Source organism: Canis lupus, chromosome 8, assembly GCF_048164855.1.
Source record: "Canis lupus baileyi chromosome 8, mCanLup2.hap1, whole genome shotgun sequence".
Classification (NCBI taxonomy): Eukaryota; Metazoa; Chordata; class Mammalia; order Carnivora; family Canidae; genus Canis; species Canis lupus.
The window spans coordinates 50,820,784-50,839,947 of NC_132845.1; the positions used below are offsets into that span (position 1 = coordinate 50,820,784).

Sequence of the window (19,164 nt, forward strand, 5' to 3'; positions counted from 1 at the left end):
CTATTCATAATCCATTTGTGAAATCAGGCTCACATCCTACATGTCTCTGAACTCCAGGCTTTGTCCAGGGCTGGCATGTGGGAGGTTTTAAGGATGCTAGATGGGGGTGAGTGGGTGGATGGATGGGTGAGTAGATGGATGCATAGATGAATGGATAGATAGTTGCATGAGTATTTAAAGGGACTTGATACCCCCAGGCGTGCCTCTTTCATATAATCACCAGGAAAAGCCCACTGTATTTGTGATTGGTTTGGAGAGAAAATTAAAGGGTAGTTAGGATAACTCTCTCTTGTTGCTACCCAGTCTGTCTTCAACCAGAGTCAAGATGGTAATTATCCCCAGGATTGCAGCTACTGATTGAACAGCCAAGGAGCCTAAGACTCTAGGATCCATCATGAGCACTTAAAGAGATGGGCTCAGGATCTTTGGGCTAAACTTTCTGAGATCTCTGTCTCTATAGGCAGATTGCTCACTCCTCCTCCACCTTCCAAGGGCAACCTGAACACACTTCTGTCCTAAAACAATTGACCTTTGTCTTCTGTTTTCCCCAGCTGGCTGACAGCTCCTCAAATGCAAGATTTTTTTTTCTCCAAATTTTATTTCTCTAGTACCTAGCACAGTACTTGGCCTGTACTATAGGCTAAGTTAATATTGCATGGATTGATGAGTTGATAAATGGTTGGAAGAGTGGGGGCATGGATGATTTGCTTTGAGGATGATGAGTAAGCAGATGGATGGATGGTTTTAAAGGTGATGAGTGGTTGGTTGGATGGATGGATGAATGGATGGTTGGTGTTCTGGATGATAAGCTGGTGAGTGCTGTGCTGGATGGGTAGCTGAGTGGTTTGCTGGATGGGTGGTTGGATTCCAATGGGTGGGTGATTGGATTTGGATGGACGGATGAATGAAAAGATGTGATTTTATTGGCCACATAGACCCAGCCTCCCACATCATATAGGAACCCTCCCTGCAGTTCCCATGATAGTCCTCCAAATGCATGCCTACCTACCTACAATGGCTAATTTACAGGGTATTTCATTCACAGGCAGAATTGTTACAAACTTTTCCAAAGTCTAGGTACGCTAATGTAATATATATTAGTGTTTAAGGGCATCAGCTCTGGAAATGGACCTGGGTTTGAATCACAGCTGGACCAATTAAAGCAGTGTGACCTTGAACAGACAAATTCCTTGGCTTCTCTAAGCTGTGTTTTCCTCATTAGCAAAATGGGGATAATAACACTATCCTGCAGGGTTGTTGAGAGGATTGAGTGAAGTGATGGATCGCAAGGGCTGGTCAGTGCTCAGTAAAATGTATTGTTATTGTTATGAAACCAAAATGCACCCCTCCTATAACTTTTATTTCATCAAGAACCAGATGTGTGCCAGGTAATGTTATAGCCTTGTATGTTCGATGACAAACAAGACTGAAATAGTGCCTCATCTCTTGGAGTTGCTCTTCTAGTGGGATGTTTAAACAATGAAAAGTAAACAGATATACAATTTCAGATGATGATAAATGTTTTGCAAAAAATCGAGATAGGATGAGGTAGTAGAGAGGTGGGGACAGGTGGCATTTGTTGAGCTGTGAACTAATGACAAGAAGAATACAGCCATGCAAAGATCTAGGGAGGGGGTGTTCCGGGCAGCAGGAATAGCTGAAGGCAGAAATGAGCTTGCTCAAGGAAAAGAAAGAAGGCCAGGTGGCTTGATAGATAGTAGGGCAATCCAGGTGCAGAGGTCTTCAGGAGGCAGATCACGCATGCTCTGGAGGCTGCACCATGTGATTTGGACATGAGCTCATGTTAGTTTCATCCTGTCCTCTGGAACAGCCTAGAAGGAGCCTTGTTCATTTGGCAGCTGTTCAGCTTTCCAGTGACAGCGACAGGCTCCGGATCTCCTGACCTCCAGACTAACCACTCCCACATCTCTGTTTCCCAACAGAGAAGGATATTGACATCCTGGGACACTTGCAGCTACCTCCTGACAACATTCTGAGTCTCATAAACCTAGAATGCAGAAGAAGTTAGGTTTGATCCAAAGGGAATCAGGCTGAAGAGAGACAGGAGATCTCCAGTCAAGATTGTATTGAATTCAGCCAATAAACCATGTGCGCCCTTGAAACTCCACCCCTGGAGTGTTTGAAAGGATCTGGCCTTTCAAAGAAAAGTGAGAGATGATGGTAGCTGACCTCCAGCCGGGCTGATGGAGTAACTCTCCAGGTGCCATTAGGATCCCATCACTCAGCAATGCTTCCTCTGTGTTGGCTTTCCTCTCAAGCAGTCTTTCTCCATGTGGGGATAAAAGGGTTCTTAGATCTTCCAGTTTCACGTGTGCCAAAAAGGGAACCTCTCTAATCCGGTTGTTCCAACAAAAATCTAGAATTCTGTCTTCTGGGCTCATTAGCTTGGGTGGGTCACACGTCCACCCCTGAACCACACAGAATGTTGCCAGGGCGATGCAGCATTCTGACTGGCCAGCCCTGAAGCTCTGTGACCTTCCCTGTCACTGATAATGGAGGGAGACCCTCCCCATCCATAGGACCGAGGATGAAGGAGGGGGATGATGCCTCTCAAAATGCTGGGTGATAACTGTTTTCATTATGCCAGATGAGTAAGCTCAAGTGATCTTCTGTACAACATCGTGCTTCGAATCAACAATATTCTACTGTAAACTTAAAAACTTGAGAGGCTATGTATCATCTTATCTGTCCTTTCCACAATGTTTACCCAAAAAGGGATGCTATTAGGAGGAGAAGGGAGAGTGGATTCTGGGAAGGCAAAACCAGCTCTTATATCTTATGTTTCCCAGCTCAGAATTAACTGCTCCTGCCGCCACAGTTCATTTCAGAGATCTCTCTCTTACACCTTGCATTTCCTCCTGCCTTGCTTGAGGGTTTAATACCTGTACTTATGTCTCCATCAGTTTTTTAAAGCTCCTTGGGGGTGGGAACCATGCCTTTAAGCACCTCAGGGTCCCCGACAGTTGTACTAGGACACATGTAAGGGTCCAGGACGAGCTTGGTTAAGTTGGATTAGGTTTCCGGGCCCGAAGTGATGACTGTGCCCTTCAGATAGAGAAACCTCTGATCCTTACCCCCACCCCCCTACCTCCCACCCCCACCCAAGAACCTCTGATCCTCACCCCACCTCTCTGGTCTCTCGGGTTTTTCCCCAGGCAAAGCCAACAAGAACGTTCAATGGGATGAAGATTCTGTAGAATATATGCTGGCCAACCCCGTCAGAATCGCCTTCGTCCTGGTGGTCCACGGCCGCGCCTCCCGGCAGCTACAGCGCATGTTCAAGGCCATTTACCACAAAGACCACTTCTACTACATCCACGTGGACAAGGTGAGGACCCCCACACACACACCACCAGTCACCCTTTGTTGATTTTTTCTGTGGGTCTGTCTGCCTTTCTCTAAGCTGACATCCCTTTCAGGCAAGGCTTCTAGGCTGATCAGCGGCCTCTCCCTGGAGCATTCGGTCTAGGATGGGGAGAGAGAGAGAGAGAGAGAGAGAGTGAGTTCGTGCACGCACGCATTTGTGTGTTGGTTTTAAAACTCCTAGCTGTGACTTTAGACTCTCTCTATATAAACACCGCTTTCCTTTCTGCTCCCTTGGCCAGGGCAGTGGCAGCCACTTGGTGAGGATGGCTAACCCAGGGGTGGGCACACGTTTCCCATAAAGGGCCAGACGGTAAATATTTTAGGCCCTGAAGGTATATGCCTTGTGCCACAGTGACTCAGCTCTGCCATTGTAGGGTGAACACAGCCCTGAGAAATACACAAGTGAGCAATGTGTGTTCCAGTAAAACTATTCACACAACCCTGCAGCAGGCCTACTGACACCTGAGCTGTCTTGCCCAGAGGTCTCTGTCCCTATGCTGACCTGACAGGATTATGTCTTTGGTCAAGAAGGCAAAAGGGGAAGCTTGCTCGTGGCAGGCCTGTGAGAGGGTGATAGAGAAAATCCCACCCCTCAAAACACCCACCGGGTTTTAGACCCAGTCATACTTCTTAGCTTATCATCCTGGGACCACATGCATCAGTCTTGTATGAAAAATGCAGAGTCCCTGGCACCAGCCTGCACCCAGCAAACCATTAGCTGTGAGGTGGGGCCGGGGAATGTGCATTCCAAAGAACTAAAGTGATTTTTTAAAAATAATACGGTTTCAAATGGCGATGTAGAAAGTCAGCCCAGGCCTGAACCAGTTACTTGGCCAAGTCGGCTATATTCGACAGCCCCGTCAACTAGACGGGGAGGGCTGAAGAGGGGACGAGGGGCATGTCTGCGTGTGTCCTGTGCTGCTGAATGTCACTTTTTTCTCTCCCGGGCAAAGCGCTCTAATTACCTGCATCGGCAAGTGCTCCAGTTCGCCAGACAATATGGCAATGTTCGTGTCACCCCATGGAGGATGGCCACCATCTGGGGGGGCGCCAGCCTCCTGTCCACATACCTGCAGAGCATGCGAGACCTCCTGGAGATGACCGATTGGCCATGGGACTTCTTCATCAACCTCAGCGCAGCCGACTACCCCATCAGGTAAGGCGGCCTGTGGGCCCCGGCCGGCCCGCTCCGAGCTCCTGCTCCCTCTGGCTTTCCTTAGCCATAGCTGCAAAGCCAGAAGCAGAGGCGTCTTGCCACCTGTCTGGAGAGGCATTGTGCCTCCTGAGACCCTGTGGAGGCCTGATGCATAAAGTCTTCCAGTATGGGATCCACAATGGGTCTGAGTATGCAGTTTTCCCAGCTCTGTTCATGGGTATGCAGAAGAAACCAAAAGACCCCTGCCCATGTGGAGCTTCCATTCAAGTGGGGCGGCGGGGAGGGTACAGAGAACAAACAAAATACGTAAAATGGCAAAGCGGTAAAGCAGTGGGTGTGAGACCCATGTGGATGTTAGATGAGGTGTGATCGCTTCAGTGGGAAAGCAGCAAAGCTGAACAAAGCGGCGAAGAGAGTTGTAATTTTAAGGAGAGTGGCTGGGGAAGAAGTCCCTCCAGAGAAGAACACAAGGAGGAGAAGGAAGAAAGCTTCTCCGACTGGGAAAGCTGTCTAGGCAGAGGGAGCCGTGGGTCCTGGTGGTGGGAATGCACCTGCTGTGCTGGAGGCACGAGGGGGCTCAGTGTGGCCAGAGTAGAGGATGTGACAGGTCAGAGAAGAATCCTGGGGTGAGGTCATGCTGCTAGAATCTGGGAGCCACTGGCATGTTTGACTTGAGGCAAGACGACATCCGACTTTAGGTGTTTGGAAAGGGAGCAGAGTGAGGAGGAAGGGAGGCCCATCCTGATAGCCTGGGAAGAGTCACAGACACCCATGTGTGGGCTGTGTGAGGCCCTCGGGATGTGTGTGTGTGTGTGTGTGTGTGTGTGTGTGTGTGTGTGTGTGTGTTTGCTCCCTCTCAACTTTAAACTGGCCAGAATTTTAAAATTGGGAAGTTTCACAGGAAACTATAAAATGTGGAGCTGCTCTCTGGCATCTGTCCAGTGTGCACCTGCGGGCGGGGCTGTCAGCCACAACTGGGTGGAGCTGGTGGGAGGAGGCGGCCAGCAGCCTGGAGCGCTCAGCAACTCAGACGCCACCAGGAGGGTCTGTCCCGCGGCACAAACATTGATCTGCTCTTGAAAATAGGCCGTAAGCGAAGGAAACCCCTCTAAAGATCTTATAAGGAGTGGGGGAAAAAGGCAAGAAAATGAACTCTATTTCCTGCCAGAAGGCAACTCATTGCTTGACTGTGTCTTCCATCCTGATTTATTGGTGAGGGTAAAAGGAGAAGAGGATGGGGAGCGAAGGGCGGGGCCTTCCTTCCTCTGAACCACAGGAGGGCAGTGGGTGGGGTCAGCACTCCCACAAGAGCCAGATGAAGAAGACCTCTTTAAAGAAAAAATAACTTCTTTTTTTAATCAGGGCAGTTTTCAAGCAGACAGCAGGGTCCTCACGAGAGTATAGTGAACCCCGTACACTTGACGTGGCTGCAGCTCCAATCTGGTTATGGCCAGTACCAGTGTATCTTCACCCTCACCCTCTTCCCCACTGTAACACTTCCAAGACATTGTGTCATGTCTGTAAGAACTTTAGTATGCATCCCGATAAGATACGTTCTCTCTTCTAAGCTAACATCCATATCCTAAAATACTGTCATTCTTGGTGTCATCAAATACTGAGGCCCCACATCCCCAGGAGTTTGGGTGTTGGATCAGGAACTAGATAAGAGATAGGCATGGAAGGACATTCTCTGGTTTATTTGTTTTTTTGTTTTTAAAGATTTAGTTTATTTATTCATGAGAGACACAGAGAGAGGCAGAGACACAGGCAGAGGGAGAAGCAGGCTCCATGCAGGGAGCCCAATGTGGGTCCTGGAGGGAACCTGGGGAAGGTGCAGTCTTTGGTCAGGCGAGGCAAGGTCCACCTGGCACCCTTGAACCTAGGAAAGATGACGGTCATTAGAAAGATAGCTGTTTTTCTTTTGTTCAGAGGATAGCGAGGGTAAGCAGATTATGAAACATGGCTGGCAGATTTTTACTTATTTGCTTATTCATTTGTTCAGGTGCCCATTCCACAAACATGTGTTAAGCAACCCCTATGCTAGGCACTGCCTGGGCATTTAGTGAGCAAAAGCACCCCTGGCCCTCCCTGGTGGAGCATATCCCCTAGTTGGGAAAATAGAATTAAAGGTATCACGCAAGGTGTGAAAGAGCTAGACCGTGAGGGAGTGAGGGGACAGGGTCAGGTGGTCAGTAAAGCCTCTGAATGCACAGTTTTGGCTTGAAAGTGGAAGGCTAAAACCAGGTTCTCAGGCAAATGAGAAAAAGTTCATTCTAGACCAGGATTTCCCCTCCGGGGCACTACTGACATACTGGGCTGGATGACTCTTTGGTGTGGGGACCATCCCGTGCATGGCAGGACATTTAGCAGCAGCCCCTGGGCTCTGTCCACTAAATCCCCCAGCCCCATACTCACTTGGGGCAACCACAGATGTCCCCAGATGTTGCCCAGTGTCCCCAAGGGGCAAAATCGCTTCTGGTTGAGAACACTTCCTGAGAGAGAGAGAAAACGGTCTGGACGAGACATAGGTCAGAGACGAACTTGCTGCTTTTGGGAAATTTCAAAGCGGATGGAGCAGAATGAGCAAAAAAATGAGGAGAGGCGAGTGTAGGGAAGCACAGGGCCGGGGTGAGTTCAGACGGGCTCCCTCTGTCTTCCAAGAAAGGACGGAGTTCACAGATTTCCCCGAACGCTGAGCATAGCAGCTAACAAGCCCTCAAAGCCAACCTGTTTTACCCAAGGTCATGTAAGTAATACATGGTAGAGGGGACACGAGAACCAATTCTGTCTCGTTCCAAGGTCGGTGTCCTCTCTGCTTGAGGTTGGCCCTCGGGGGCGTCATCCAGGCCTGGAGTGGCAAGATGGCCCAGGCACCATAGAGAACACAGCCAGGAACAGTACCCCCCTCTAGCTGGGCAGGGTGGTGGTTGTACCTCCTGGCAGGAGGGAAGATCCTTGCAGGTAGGAAGGTCACTCGTGGTCCTGAGTCTGATCATTCCTCCTCTAGACCTCCAGTGGAGACCCCACAGGTCACCTCAGCCTGGGTCAAGTAGTGGCACCTGGCCAGAGACCTCTTGAGGTCTGGCGGGCATTCCTGTGCCCATGGCCCTCCCCAGGAGACTCACACCAGCTCTCAGGGCTGCCCCTAGGGGCCCTGTGTTCATGTGTCGCCGCCCTGGACGCCTGACTGGTTCAGCTGAGCCCTTCTGCGTCCGGGAGGGTGGGTGCTGAGCGGCCCAGCAGGTGGCGTAGGTTCGAGTCCCAGTCCTGCCATTTCACTAGCCCTGTGACCGTCTGCAAGGAAATTCGGGCTTTGTGAAACCAGGATACGGTCGTAGGACCTAGCAGAGCACTGAGCACGTACAAAGTGCTCCGTAAACGTCACCTGTTCCTTCCCGAGCTGTATCCAAGGCTGAGGCCCCTGTATTTCCGGGGGGCCCGGAGATCCTTTCTTGACACCACGTGCCAGACCTTTTTTGGGTTTCAGAGATGAGAGTCATGGAATTTTTAGCATTTTGAGCTGAAGTGCTCCAGATCTCTCTGTGCAGAAGAGACGCAGCCTTGGATACAGCTCAGGAAGGAACCGTCAGCCTGTCTTTCCCTCCCTCTGCCCCCACTGCTGTCATTTCCATGCTCTCCCGGTTCTTGTGCCCCCTCCACTCCGCCAGCCTCGTGGCCGGAGGCACTTTATGCATCAAGCACTGCTGGTTCCTCTTGCTTTTGTTTCTGTGAAGTTGCCCCACGCAAAAACATATGAATTTTGCAGATGAATGGTTTTATCCTGGGCAGCTCTGATAGGCTTTCACTTCCCATCTGCCGCTCCATCTGTAGCTTCCAAAACCACTACTTCTCCTGTCCCAGGGAGGATGAGCAAACTTCGGAGCCTGCTCAAAGGGGCAGGAGTGCCTAAGTCAGAAGTTTCTAAGAAGCTCTGAAAACGCAGGGGATTTCCAAGGGCGGAGCCCACCCAATGTGGCTGCTCTGAGCTGTTCTATGATTGGACATCACCTCCCAGTGTCACCTTGCCCAGCTCTGACTGGGGGACCAGACTCTTTCCCTCTTAAGTCTTAAAGACTCACTGATCTTTACTGGCCACCAGCCTTGTGTAGGACCTGGATGCAGACAGCCTGGTTGCAGATGCTGAGCCACCTCCCCAGCCATGGGAACGGGTGCACGGTGCTTTCACTTTCTGTATCTCAGTTTGTCCACCTAAGAAAGGGACACGATGTTTAGTACCTATTTCATGAACATTAGGAAGGGTCAATGAAATAGTGTATATCAAGCACTTAGCACAGTGCCTGACATGCAGAAAGTACTGGATAAGTACAGGCTGTTACTATTGGTGGAATCGCATGGGCTTCAACTGAGTTCCTCTCTTTTCTCCCTTTCCTCGTGGAAGTACTAGCAAACTATTACTTGGACTCACATCTCTCTTAAAAGTGGGAAAAGCAAAATTAGACTATGAAGACTGAATGTCTCAAGAAAAACAGGATAGAACCAACTTGCTTGGGAATGTGGAGCATGGTTCTATACTTGGACTATGCAAGCTCCGTGTGTTTAAGAAATCCAGACCTTCCTGCTCCACTGTGACTTGATGCCCTGGCCCACGTAGGTTCTGGTTGGAATCGGTTATGCATTCAGTGCATGGATGAAAATTGATATTTTCAAACACTGAGACCCTGGTGCATCTTGAGTCATCAAAGAACATGATGGTTCTGTTGAGTATATTCTACTTACTAAGGCAGGAAGCTGCACTAGCTGACTTTGGTTAGATGGACTGCAAGAAAGGACAAAACCAAGGCATTTTGCACTGTTGGTGTGGGTTTGGGCTCGTAGTCACAGACACCACACTGGCTGTCCTTCACTAGGCCCTGTGTCTTAGGGCAATTCAGATGCAAAGGGAAGGAAGTGTGTGTCCACAGCCCCTACAGGGCTCGTTTTCTGTCTGTCTGGTGTATAAGTACATGTGTGTGTGCATACGTGTGCATGCATGTGTGTGGAAGGAGAAACAGTGTTGAAATTTTTCAAGCTAAATCTGGGATCTGCTAATCCTCCCTCTTGGGGAATCCACTGCAGTAAAGTCTAACCCAGCAGGGCCCACTCTGTGGACACTGAAATTACACCTGTCCATAGACCTAAACTGCTGCCCTAAGATACTAGCTGAGCCCCCAGCCCAGGAGCATAAGAGCTGCTCTGCGATGCCTCAGGAGGAAACACCAGCTCGTAAAGACAGGAAACAGGTGTCGGGGCTTCTCTACTGTTCAAAAGACCAGTGTTTACATAGCACTGATGGAGCAAAACTCACATCCAGCTCCAGCAGACAAATTACCGCACACCTACCATGGGTTAGGTCCTCTGCTGGGGACTTTTACATATATGTTGTCTTAATCCTCATCCCTCAAACCCTAACTTCTGGATAAGGAAATTTAAGAAGGTTAGTATAAAACCAGAACTTCTGGTAAGTTTTGCAGGAAGTCGGGCCCTTGGTAATACTTAGCACAAATCCTACTCAGCCTAGGATTTGAAGTTAAATTAATGGGTACTGATGCCCAGGCATCTCTGTACAGTTGCTTCCTTACTTTTCAGCCCTTGGGTCTGCCCAGTGATTCCTGAGTGGATCTAAGAATTCCTGTTGGTAACCGCAAATCATAACCCCAGCAAGTGCAAATACGGCGCTTGGTAGCCCCTGGCATAATTCTAAGTGCTTGACGTAGTCCTGATAGCACTTTTATGAAGTACACGATCTTGTTATTCCCCTTTTCTCAGATGCAAACTCCAAGGCACAGGGATGTTAAGAAATTTGACTACAAGGCTACAGCCAGTCAGTGAGAGAACCAGGAGGTTTATTGTTGTTTTGTTTTGTTTTTTTAATTGAGACAGAATTTATCTGATGTAAAACTAACCATTTTTGAGTGTTCAGCCCCATGGCTGCAACTCTGTCCCCATTAAGAGACATGCTTCCGTCCCTGGCTCCTGGCAGCCGGCATTCTCTGTTTCTGTGAATTGGGCTAATCTGGGTACATCACACGAATGGGATCATATGGTACTTGGATTTTCGTGAGTGGCTTATTTCACATAAAATCATGCCGTCCAGGTTCATCCGTGTTGCAGCAGGTGTCAGAATTCCCTTCTTTTTCACGGCCTAGTAATATTCCACGGTGTGTGTATTTGTATCACATTTTGCTGATCCATTCATCTATCATTGATGGACACTTGGGTTGTTTCTACGTCTTTTCTATGGTCAGTAATGCTGCTCTGAACATGGGTGTAAAAATCTCTCTTCACCTCCCTGCTTTGAATTCTGGGGCAGGTGGGGGCAATACACCCAGAAGTAGAATGACTAGATCGTGTGGTAGTTCTATTTTTTTTTTTTCTAAAGACTTTCCATACCACTTTCCACAGCAGCTGCACAAAGGTTTTACATCCCCACCAACTGTGCACAAGGGTTCCATTGTCTCTACACCCTTGCCAACACATCATTTCTCTGGTTTTGTGACAGTAGCCATTCCAATAGGTGTGAAGTGTTTCTTGTTCTCAAGGAGCATAAAATGCTGAAGCAGAGGCCCTGTAATCCTTGGAAGCTTTGAAGAGCTGGCCAAGCTCTCAGTAGAACCGGGAGGTTGGCTACAGGGAACTGTCTCCCTCCAGGATCATGGCTTTCAAATGACTCTCCTAGAACTTCTACCCAACCCGTATCCATCCCCCATCTCATTTCCCTCTCTATTCAATAGACCCACCTGCTTACCTGTTCACCAGTGGCCAGAAACCCACATGCAGTCTTCCTCGCCACTCCATCCGGGTCTGCGTAGTAATTTTACCCCTGCCATCTTTCTCGTGGGCATTCCTACCTGTGACCCCCTCTGTCTCCACCCAAGTCACACCCTCACTGCTCCTAGGACCTCAGAGTCTCCCAGGAGGGCAGAGGACGAAGGCTGAGCCAGACCCAGAAAGTGGGCTGGAGCCTCAAGGCCATTGAGCAAAGCAGCCACCGCCCCCCCTCTGGAAGTGCTCAAGCCATCACGCAGCTCACATATCCCATGCTTGTTGAACACAGGCTGAGCACCAGGCAGCGTGCTGGATATGAGGAGATGGAGCAGTGGGAGGGCCTCACTTGTTCACTGAGAGAATTTGCAATCTGTGGGAGAGATGGAGATCATGTAAGTTCAGGAATGACACAGTGTATGGGGTGCCTGGGTGGCTCAGTGGTTGAGCATCTGCCTTTGGCTCAGGTCCTGGGTTCAAGTCCCACATCAGGCTCCCCACAGGGAACCTGCCTCTCCTTCTGCCTATGTCTCTGCCTCTCTCTGTGTGTCGCTCATGAATGAATAAATAAAACTTAAAAAAATGCGAATGATAGGGTGTCATGATGCAGAGTAAGAAAGGGTCAGGGTGTGTTTAAGCCATGTCCTGAAATGGGGCCCACTATGGAATGATGGGAGTGGAGGTTATACCGAGGGGAACAGCATATGCGAGGTCACTGGGGCAGAGAAGAGCCAGCACAGTCCAGCAAGATAGAGAAGAACAGTAACAGAGTAGAGCCATGGAGGCGGCGGGGGGGGGAAGGAAGCAGAGTTCAGAGAGGCTCACAAGGAGACTTGCCAGGCCTGTGCCTGCCTGCCTTCTCCTGCCCACCTCCCTCTTCTCTCCATACCAGTATCCTCTGTCCTAGTTCCCTGGGACCAGCGAGAGAAATTCCCACCCACGGGGTGGCTTCCAGCCACCTCCATGACCTTACAGTTCTGGAGGCAGGAGGACTAAAATGAGGGCGTAGGCAGGGCTGTGCTCCCTCTGCAGCCTCCAGGGGAGAATCCTTCCTTGCGTCCTCTCACTTCACGTGGTTGGGGCCTCCCTTAGCGCTCCTTGCCTTGCAGATGCACCATGCAATTCTCTGCTACCATTCTCACTGGATCTGCCTGTCTGTCTGTCTGTCTCTTTCTTTCTCTCTCTCTCCCCACATGCCCTTATGAGGACACCAGTCATTGGGTTCAGGGCCCACCTGTATCCAATAGGACCTCCTTTTAACTAACTGCATCTACAAAGCCCCCCTCTTGCCAAATAATATCAGTTTCTGAGGCTCCAAGTGGATGGGAATTTGGGGAGCGGGGATGCCCTTCAGCCCAGGTGGACAGCCTCCCGTGGCCCCTTGCTGGGCCAAGCACAGCTGCCCTGGGTAAGTGGCAGGGGCTGTCCTCTCTGGCAGCATCTGGAGTGCACTCTGAAGGGTGCTTCTTGCACAGACTGTCCTCTTGTCCCCCCTGCAGTGGGACAGAACTGGCATTCTCCAGATCATTCATTCAGGAGTCATTTCCTGAGCACCTACCACATACTAGGCCCTGGGGGTACAACAGGCAGCCAGATGGACAGGGTCCCTGCCACAGCCAGGTTGGTTCTCAATGGGGGGAAATCAGTGGTCCACGTGGTTCTTGGACATTTTCCTCAAAATACCTTTAAAAAGTCAGGTCCTAGGGGATTTGGGTGGCTCAGTGGTTGAGTGTCTGCCTTTAGTTCAGGTTGTGATCCCAGGGTTCTGGGATCGGGTCCCACATTGGGCTCCCCACAGGGAGCCTGCTTCTCCCTCTGCCTGTGTCTCTGTCTCTCTCTGTGTGTCTCATGAATAAATAAATAAAATCTTTTTTAAAAAATCAGATTCTTTAGGGGCACCTGGGTGGTTCAGTCAGTTAAGCATCTGACTCTTGACCTCAGCTCAAATCTTGATCTCAGAGTCCTGAATTCAGACTCGGCATTGGGCTCCACACTGGGTCTGGAGCCTATTTAAAAATACATATATGTATATATCAGGTTCTTTAAAATATCCCAGCCCCACCAGTTGAATATAAATTCCTTGTGGAAGCAAAAATCTTGTGTATTTTGTAAAGCTCCCCAGGTGGTTGGACTACACAGTGAGAGTCGAAAACCACTGATCTAGGAGAGACACAGACGTAGCCTCTTAATTACAGTAATAAATAGGAAGGTAAATGTTATGCTGGAAAATACATTAGCCTCAGTACTTGGTGGGAAGTTCTGTTTGGGGGCCCAGCACCCAGGGCTTTGGGTGTGGCCATCTCTCCTGGTGGCCACTTTCTCAGCATCCGGTCACTTCTATTCTTTGGATGCTCAGAGAGGCACATCCTCGGAGACCCTCAAATCCTGGTGTGACACCATCCAGGGAAAGCTTCACCCAAATAACATGTGAGTCAGAAAGTGTGTACCTTCGTAGGCTGTTGTTCACAAGGAGACTGGAAAAACATGCCAGTAATTATGCTGTTAACAGTTTTGTTTGCATCTCATAGCAAAATAATCATTTCCTCAGCCCTGTTATTTTTCAGCCTGGTGGAGCACACTCCTGCCTTTGCAGAAATGCAGTTGGCTTTCCTCTTGCCAGCTGTTCTGGGTCTCCTGAGCTATATCTTAGGTCAGACAGCTCTTCGGCCTCTCCAGGGGGTGAGCGCTGACCCAGAGCATCCCCTGGACAAACGGAGTGAGACCTGAGTTCTTGGAGTTCCCGTGGGACTTGGTGGAAAAGCTGTGAGGCTCTTTAGGGAGCCAAGAGTGGCCATATCGGTTTAGAACAGTCTTGGCTACTGCAGATAAGGAAGGACGTTCTTGGGAGGATATGAAAGTGGCAGGAAAAAGGCAAGAACGGTGTTGACTGTTTCACCCAAGGGATGCTGCTATTTAGCTCAAATGCGTTTCAGCCACGTTGCCTGCCTGCTTGCTGTTTTATTCTTTTTCCCATTCTTTTATTACTGAGGGGGAAAAAAAGAAAGAAAAAGAAAATTCAGAGTCCCAGGGGAATTGGTTTTATCTTGAGTCCTACGTTCTTTGGCCGGCAGACAGGAGAGGACTTTGGTTGCTCCTTCATTCATTCAACACGTGCTAAGATCCTTCTAGGTACCAAGTGATGATGTAGGCAGCACCGAGCAACAGAGCTCGATCTGGCGTTGGGTATGTTCTGTGACTAAGCCATCCACTGCAGAAGCCACTGGCCACAAGTGACTAGTAGGGGCTTGAAATGAAACCTAAAAAAAAAAAAAAAAAAAAAGAAGTGAGGGGCTTGAGATGTGCCCTGTGTGGCTGAGGAAGTATATTTTAAATGTGATTTGGTTTTAATGTAAATGAAAACAAATAGCATATCCAGCAGCTCCGTCCAAGATGCCCAAAGTGGAAGAGTGAACCAAAGCAACCAAAAACTTCTTCCTCTGTGGACCTTCTATTTGTGTCACGGGACAGAAGCACTAGAGAGAACTGCCCTGTTCTTAAAATGAGAGTGGGTGCTCCCAGTTCAGAAACAAACGTGGCCTCTGTCCGCTGCCAGTCCAATGGTCTCGCCGGATCCCAGTCTGACGGTGCATTGGATTTTGCAACATATTTCCTTCCTAACTTTTCCCTCCCCAGAGCTCTGAGTTCTCCTTCTCTTTGGCAGCAGCTCTCTCTGTGTGTCTGGGGATGGGACATGTCCCACCCTGGGCATCCTCCCACCCCGTGCACAGAGCATGTTTGCTTCTCTGGAAAACAAAGCCTTCATTTATGTGGCTTGTCCACCAGTGGCCAAGAGCAGGGGTGGTGTGCATTCTGGGATGTTCCAGGTGCATCCAAGGGCATCCTGGGAATTTGGCTATGAGCCCAGGGTGGTCCACAGCATGGAGTCTCAAGGGCAATTTGGAGGAACAGCATGTCTTCTAAGGTCAAATAGAATAAGGGAGGGATGTTTCCTCTTCCTTTTTATTGATGATAGCAGAGGATTGGATGAGACAGGCCCGGGGACAGAGTTAAGATCCAGTCATTGGGGAGGGAGATGGAAACTTGTGGATTTTATTACTATATTTCGTTCCTCCTCCTTGCTGCCACTTGGGGTCATGGCCCAGCTTGGAGAGTGGTCAGTAGTGGACTCTCAAGGTGGATGCCTAGGGAAGGCCTTGAAGATCCGACCGACCCCGGTAGCTAATCATATCAGCTAGCATGTCGTGAGTACATACCACCTGGGGGATCCCTGGCCAGTGCATAAACTGAAGTCAGGCCAACTGAAGGAGGCCGACCCTGTGGCTACATCCCATCTTACACGTGTAGAAACTGAGGCTGAGAGAAGTTGAGAAATCTGCCCCTCACAGCTGGAGGGGATCAGAGCCGGGGTTTGAACCCATGCTGCTTTTATCACCATGGAGAGGGGAGGGAAGACCCGAGTTCTCCAACAGCAGGTCCTAGTGGGTCTACTGGGCAGCACAGGAGTGAAGCTCTCCTACTTGTTCCCCTTCTCCCCATCTGCACGCATGGAGAGGCAGAAATGTCCGGGACCCAGCAGTGCACACCAGAGCCTGAATCCTGCGTCATCTGTGTGCAACAGCTGCTAAAACCCCATTGCTGTCTGCTTTAGCCCCCACTATATGGGGGGGGGGTGCAGAGAAGGGCATGAGGCTCAGTGGGTTCGAGTGACTTGCCCAAGGCTACACAGCTTGGCAGTGGCCAAGCCAGGATTTGAACACGGGCTCAGTGACTCCCAAGAGAGCGTGCTTGCTGCTCCATGAGGTTGGCCAGCCTGGTGCACAAGCACAGACCCCAGCATGTGACCAGCATGGCCAGAGCGGTCCCGTTTGCAGACGGGCTCTCTCCCTGGCTGGCTAATTGAAGATCGGGGCCCTAGCAGTCCTCTTGGCTCTAGGTGTGGACCGAGGAGCCAGCCGTCCTGCGTCAGTGGGGACGGTGAGCCCTGGCTTTCAAGTTCCTTTATAAATCCTGATCCCTCCTGATCCCTCAGTTCCTCAGACTGCTGCTGGACTGCGGTGCCTGATGGAATCCTCACTCATTTAAATGTGAGCCTCCAGCAAGCGTAATTAAGGAAGAATGGCTACTTCTCTCCAAATGTGCACAGTTGTTTTACAGCAAAACCTACCTGGTGCTGGCATTTTCTGCAGATTGCTCACTCCACCAGGGCATGGGGGGCGGGAGGAGGATGCAGGGTGTGGAGAGGGCCCGTGGTGTAAGCCTGACCCGGATTTGAATCCTGTCTCTGTCCCTTACTAGCTGTATCATCTTGAGACTGGTGACCCCAGCCTTCTTGAGTCTCGGTTTTCTCACCTGTAAGAGGGTGATGATAATGTAACCTGTCAGGGTGTCACGGCAGGAACAGTAGCCACGTGGGAATCCAAGCCCTGCCTTATGTCCAGCTCTGCAAGCAGTCAGGGTGGAGCACAATGGCTCAGGCCTGGTGCCTGTGTGGGGCATCGTGTTCATCCCTCCCATCTGAAGGTCAGGACCAGGATGCTCAGCCACGCCGATGGGCAAAGAGGAGAGAAGAGAGCAAGATGCCTAGGTCTGCTAGGGAGACCTTCGCCTACTTAGTGCATCTACCCAGTTGCGTGAATGCAAGAGGAAGAAGAGCAAAGTGTGACTGATCCTGACCCTAAGGAGTCAGGCGCAGATGAGGTTTGAGGCAAGAAACAGGAGAAAGAGTAGTGGACTAGAGGCGGAGACTTACACCAGATGATAACCCAGCCCTTGATAACCATACCCAAGCAATCTCTGACACTTGACTAATCATACTGTCTGTTCCTTCTCCCTTGGGGTGAACCTAGGAAGGAGATGGGTAGACAGGGACCTGTTACAGGAAGCCCACCAGAACCCCCATCCCTCACAGCAGTTTCCTTAGAGGGTCATTGGAAAGATGAAACTCAGTGAAACACAGGACCTAATCCACAGCTGGGCATTCATTCTGGGCGCTCGGAAAGTGGTTCTCTTATCATTACTGTTGTGAAAGCTAAAAATCCTGGGCAGCTCTTAATTCTAGACCAAAAAAAAAAAAAGGCAGAAACACAGTTTGGCCTTTTTTGGGGTCACTTTCTTTCTTCTCTCCTGTATTTTGTATCTCTGTGCCCTCAGACTGCTACAGAAACACACACCCAGAGAGCGCACACACGTGCCTTTGAGAAATGTGGTTGTAACGGGAGTCACAAAGGCCGTCGCCTTGACCTGAACCATGTCGGGATGCGTCTGCTATTGAGCAGCCCTGGTTCCAGCTCCCTTCCCATCTTGCAAAGCTGTTTGAAAAGATGCTTAGTGTTTATCAGCTCACTTGACCTCCATGGGCTGAAACACCACTCTCCATTCTCCTTGCTCTTGAATCTGTGCGGCCACAAAATCTCTCTCCATTTTCAAGTTGGAATGTTCCTTCCTAGTTCTACCCCTAAACCACCTCACCATCCTCACCACCCTCCCCAGACTCAGAAAGGGACTCAGATATCTGGATTGGTTGGGGGTAGGGGTGGGGGATCATGAATAGAAGCCAAGGCAGAGAGCGGAGTCCCTAGGCTCGCCCCCTGCCTCCCTCCCTCCTGTCCATCTGAAGTCAAACAGCCCCGCACAGTCCAGATAGAGCATCTGGAATCCAGATCCCGACCTTGGTCCGCTGCCCTTAGCACCCCCAAATCAGGAAGTGCAGGGTTGGGGAAGAAGGGGTCAGTTGGTGGTGCTGGCCAGTTTTCCCCGGGATGAGGGCCCAAGGGGAATCGCACATCAGTGTTACATTCCCTGGCAGAGGAGGAATGGAAATCCAGTCCCCAAGAGCTGCCGCCTTGTCCCCTGTGTCCTCTGCCCCTCCCGAGAAGGATTCTCCCCATGCAATTTAATTGTGTTCATCAGTCAACATTAGTTGGCAAACGCAGCCAGGGGCACAAACATCGCCACCCCTTTCTCGATATAATTGTGCTCTTTGAGATGTCAGAATGTGGTTTAAGGACAAGCAATTTTTGATTACAGAGTCGATCTTTGTTTAAAAGTTTGCCACCCTGGGGAAGTTTCTAACAAGTTACTTTAAACAATGCATTCTCTGGACACCTACAGCTAAATGGCCCCATTAATCCAAATGGGGACGTGTAGGGACCTGCTCAGACGCTGCCCAGGGCTTCATTCACTGGAAGCGGGGGCCACAGGATGGAGAGGCGACAGGCACTGCGTGGTCCCCTCTGCCAAGCATCCCAGCCTCTGTACCTGCAGCGCTGAGCCAGTGCGGGGACTGGGCCAAGTGCTTCCCCATCTCATTTAACCTTTCGGCCACTGGGTGAGATGGGACCTCCCGGATCCCCATTAGAGAGAGAAGGGACGTGAGCTTGCCTGACGTTGCTCACTTGCTGTGCAACGGAGCTCAGGCTTAAACCCACTCGGTGTCCTCAGCCACCAGCCAGGGCTTCCCAAGTCTGACCCACAGACCCCCGGTGGCATGCAAGCTGATTTAAAGTGGTACACAGACAGTTTTGACAATGTTAATATTTAGAAAGACCTAACAGACCCCGATGGCTGAAGCCAAAATTTTCTTTAAAAATACAGTTGATCTAGGGGCACCTGGGTGGTGCGGTCATTTGAACATCGGACTCTTGGTTTCAGTTCAGATCATAATCTGATGGGTCCTGAGATTGAGCCTTACATTAGGTTCCATGCTCAGTGGGGAATCTGATTCAAGATTCTCTCCCTTTACCCCTCCCTCTGTGCACAAGCGCACACTCTCTCTTTTTCTCTCTCTCTAAATAAATCCTTAAAAAAATACATATATGTATATAGTTGATCTCGGGGCGCCTAGGTGGCAAAGTGAGTTGCACATCCAACTCTTGATCTTGGCTCAGGTCTTATTTAAG

At 50.0% G+C, this 19,164-nt stretch overlaps 1 protein-coding gene across 1 annotated transcript in view; it reads left to right on the top strand.

Moving 5' to 3' along the window:
- The window catches only part of XYLT1 (xylosyltransferase 1), a 306,125-nt gene that overhangs the window by 222,531 nt on the left and 64,430 nt on the right, over positions 1-19,164 (top strand). Inside the window, exons 4-5 of the mRNA XM_072835915.1 lie at positions 3,177-3,349; positions 4,341-4,543. Of these exons, the coding sequence (XP_072692016.1) occupies positions 3,177-3,349; positions 4,341-4,543 (376 nt within the window). The remainder of the gene's footprint in view (positions 1-3,176; positions 3,350-4,340; positions 4,544-19,164) is intronic.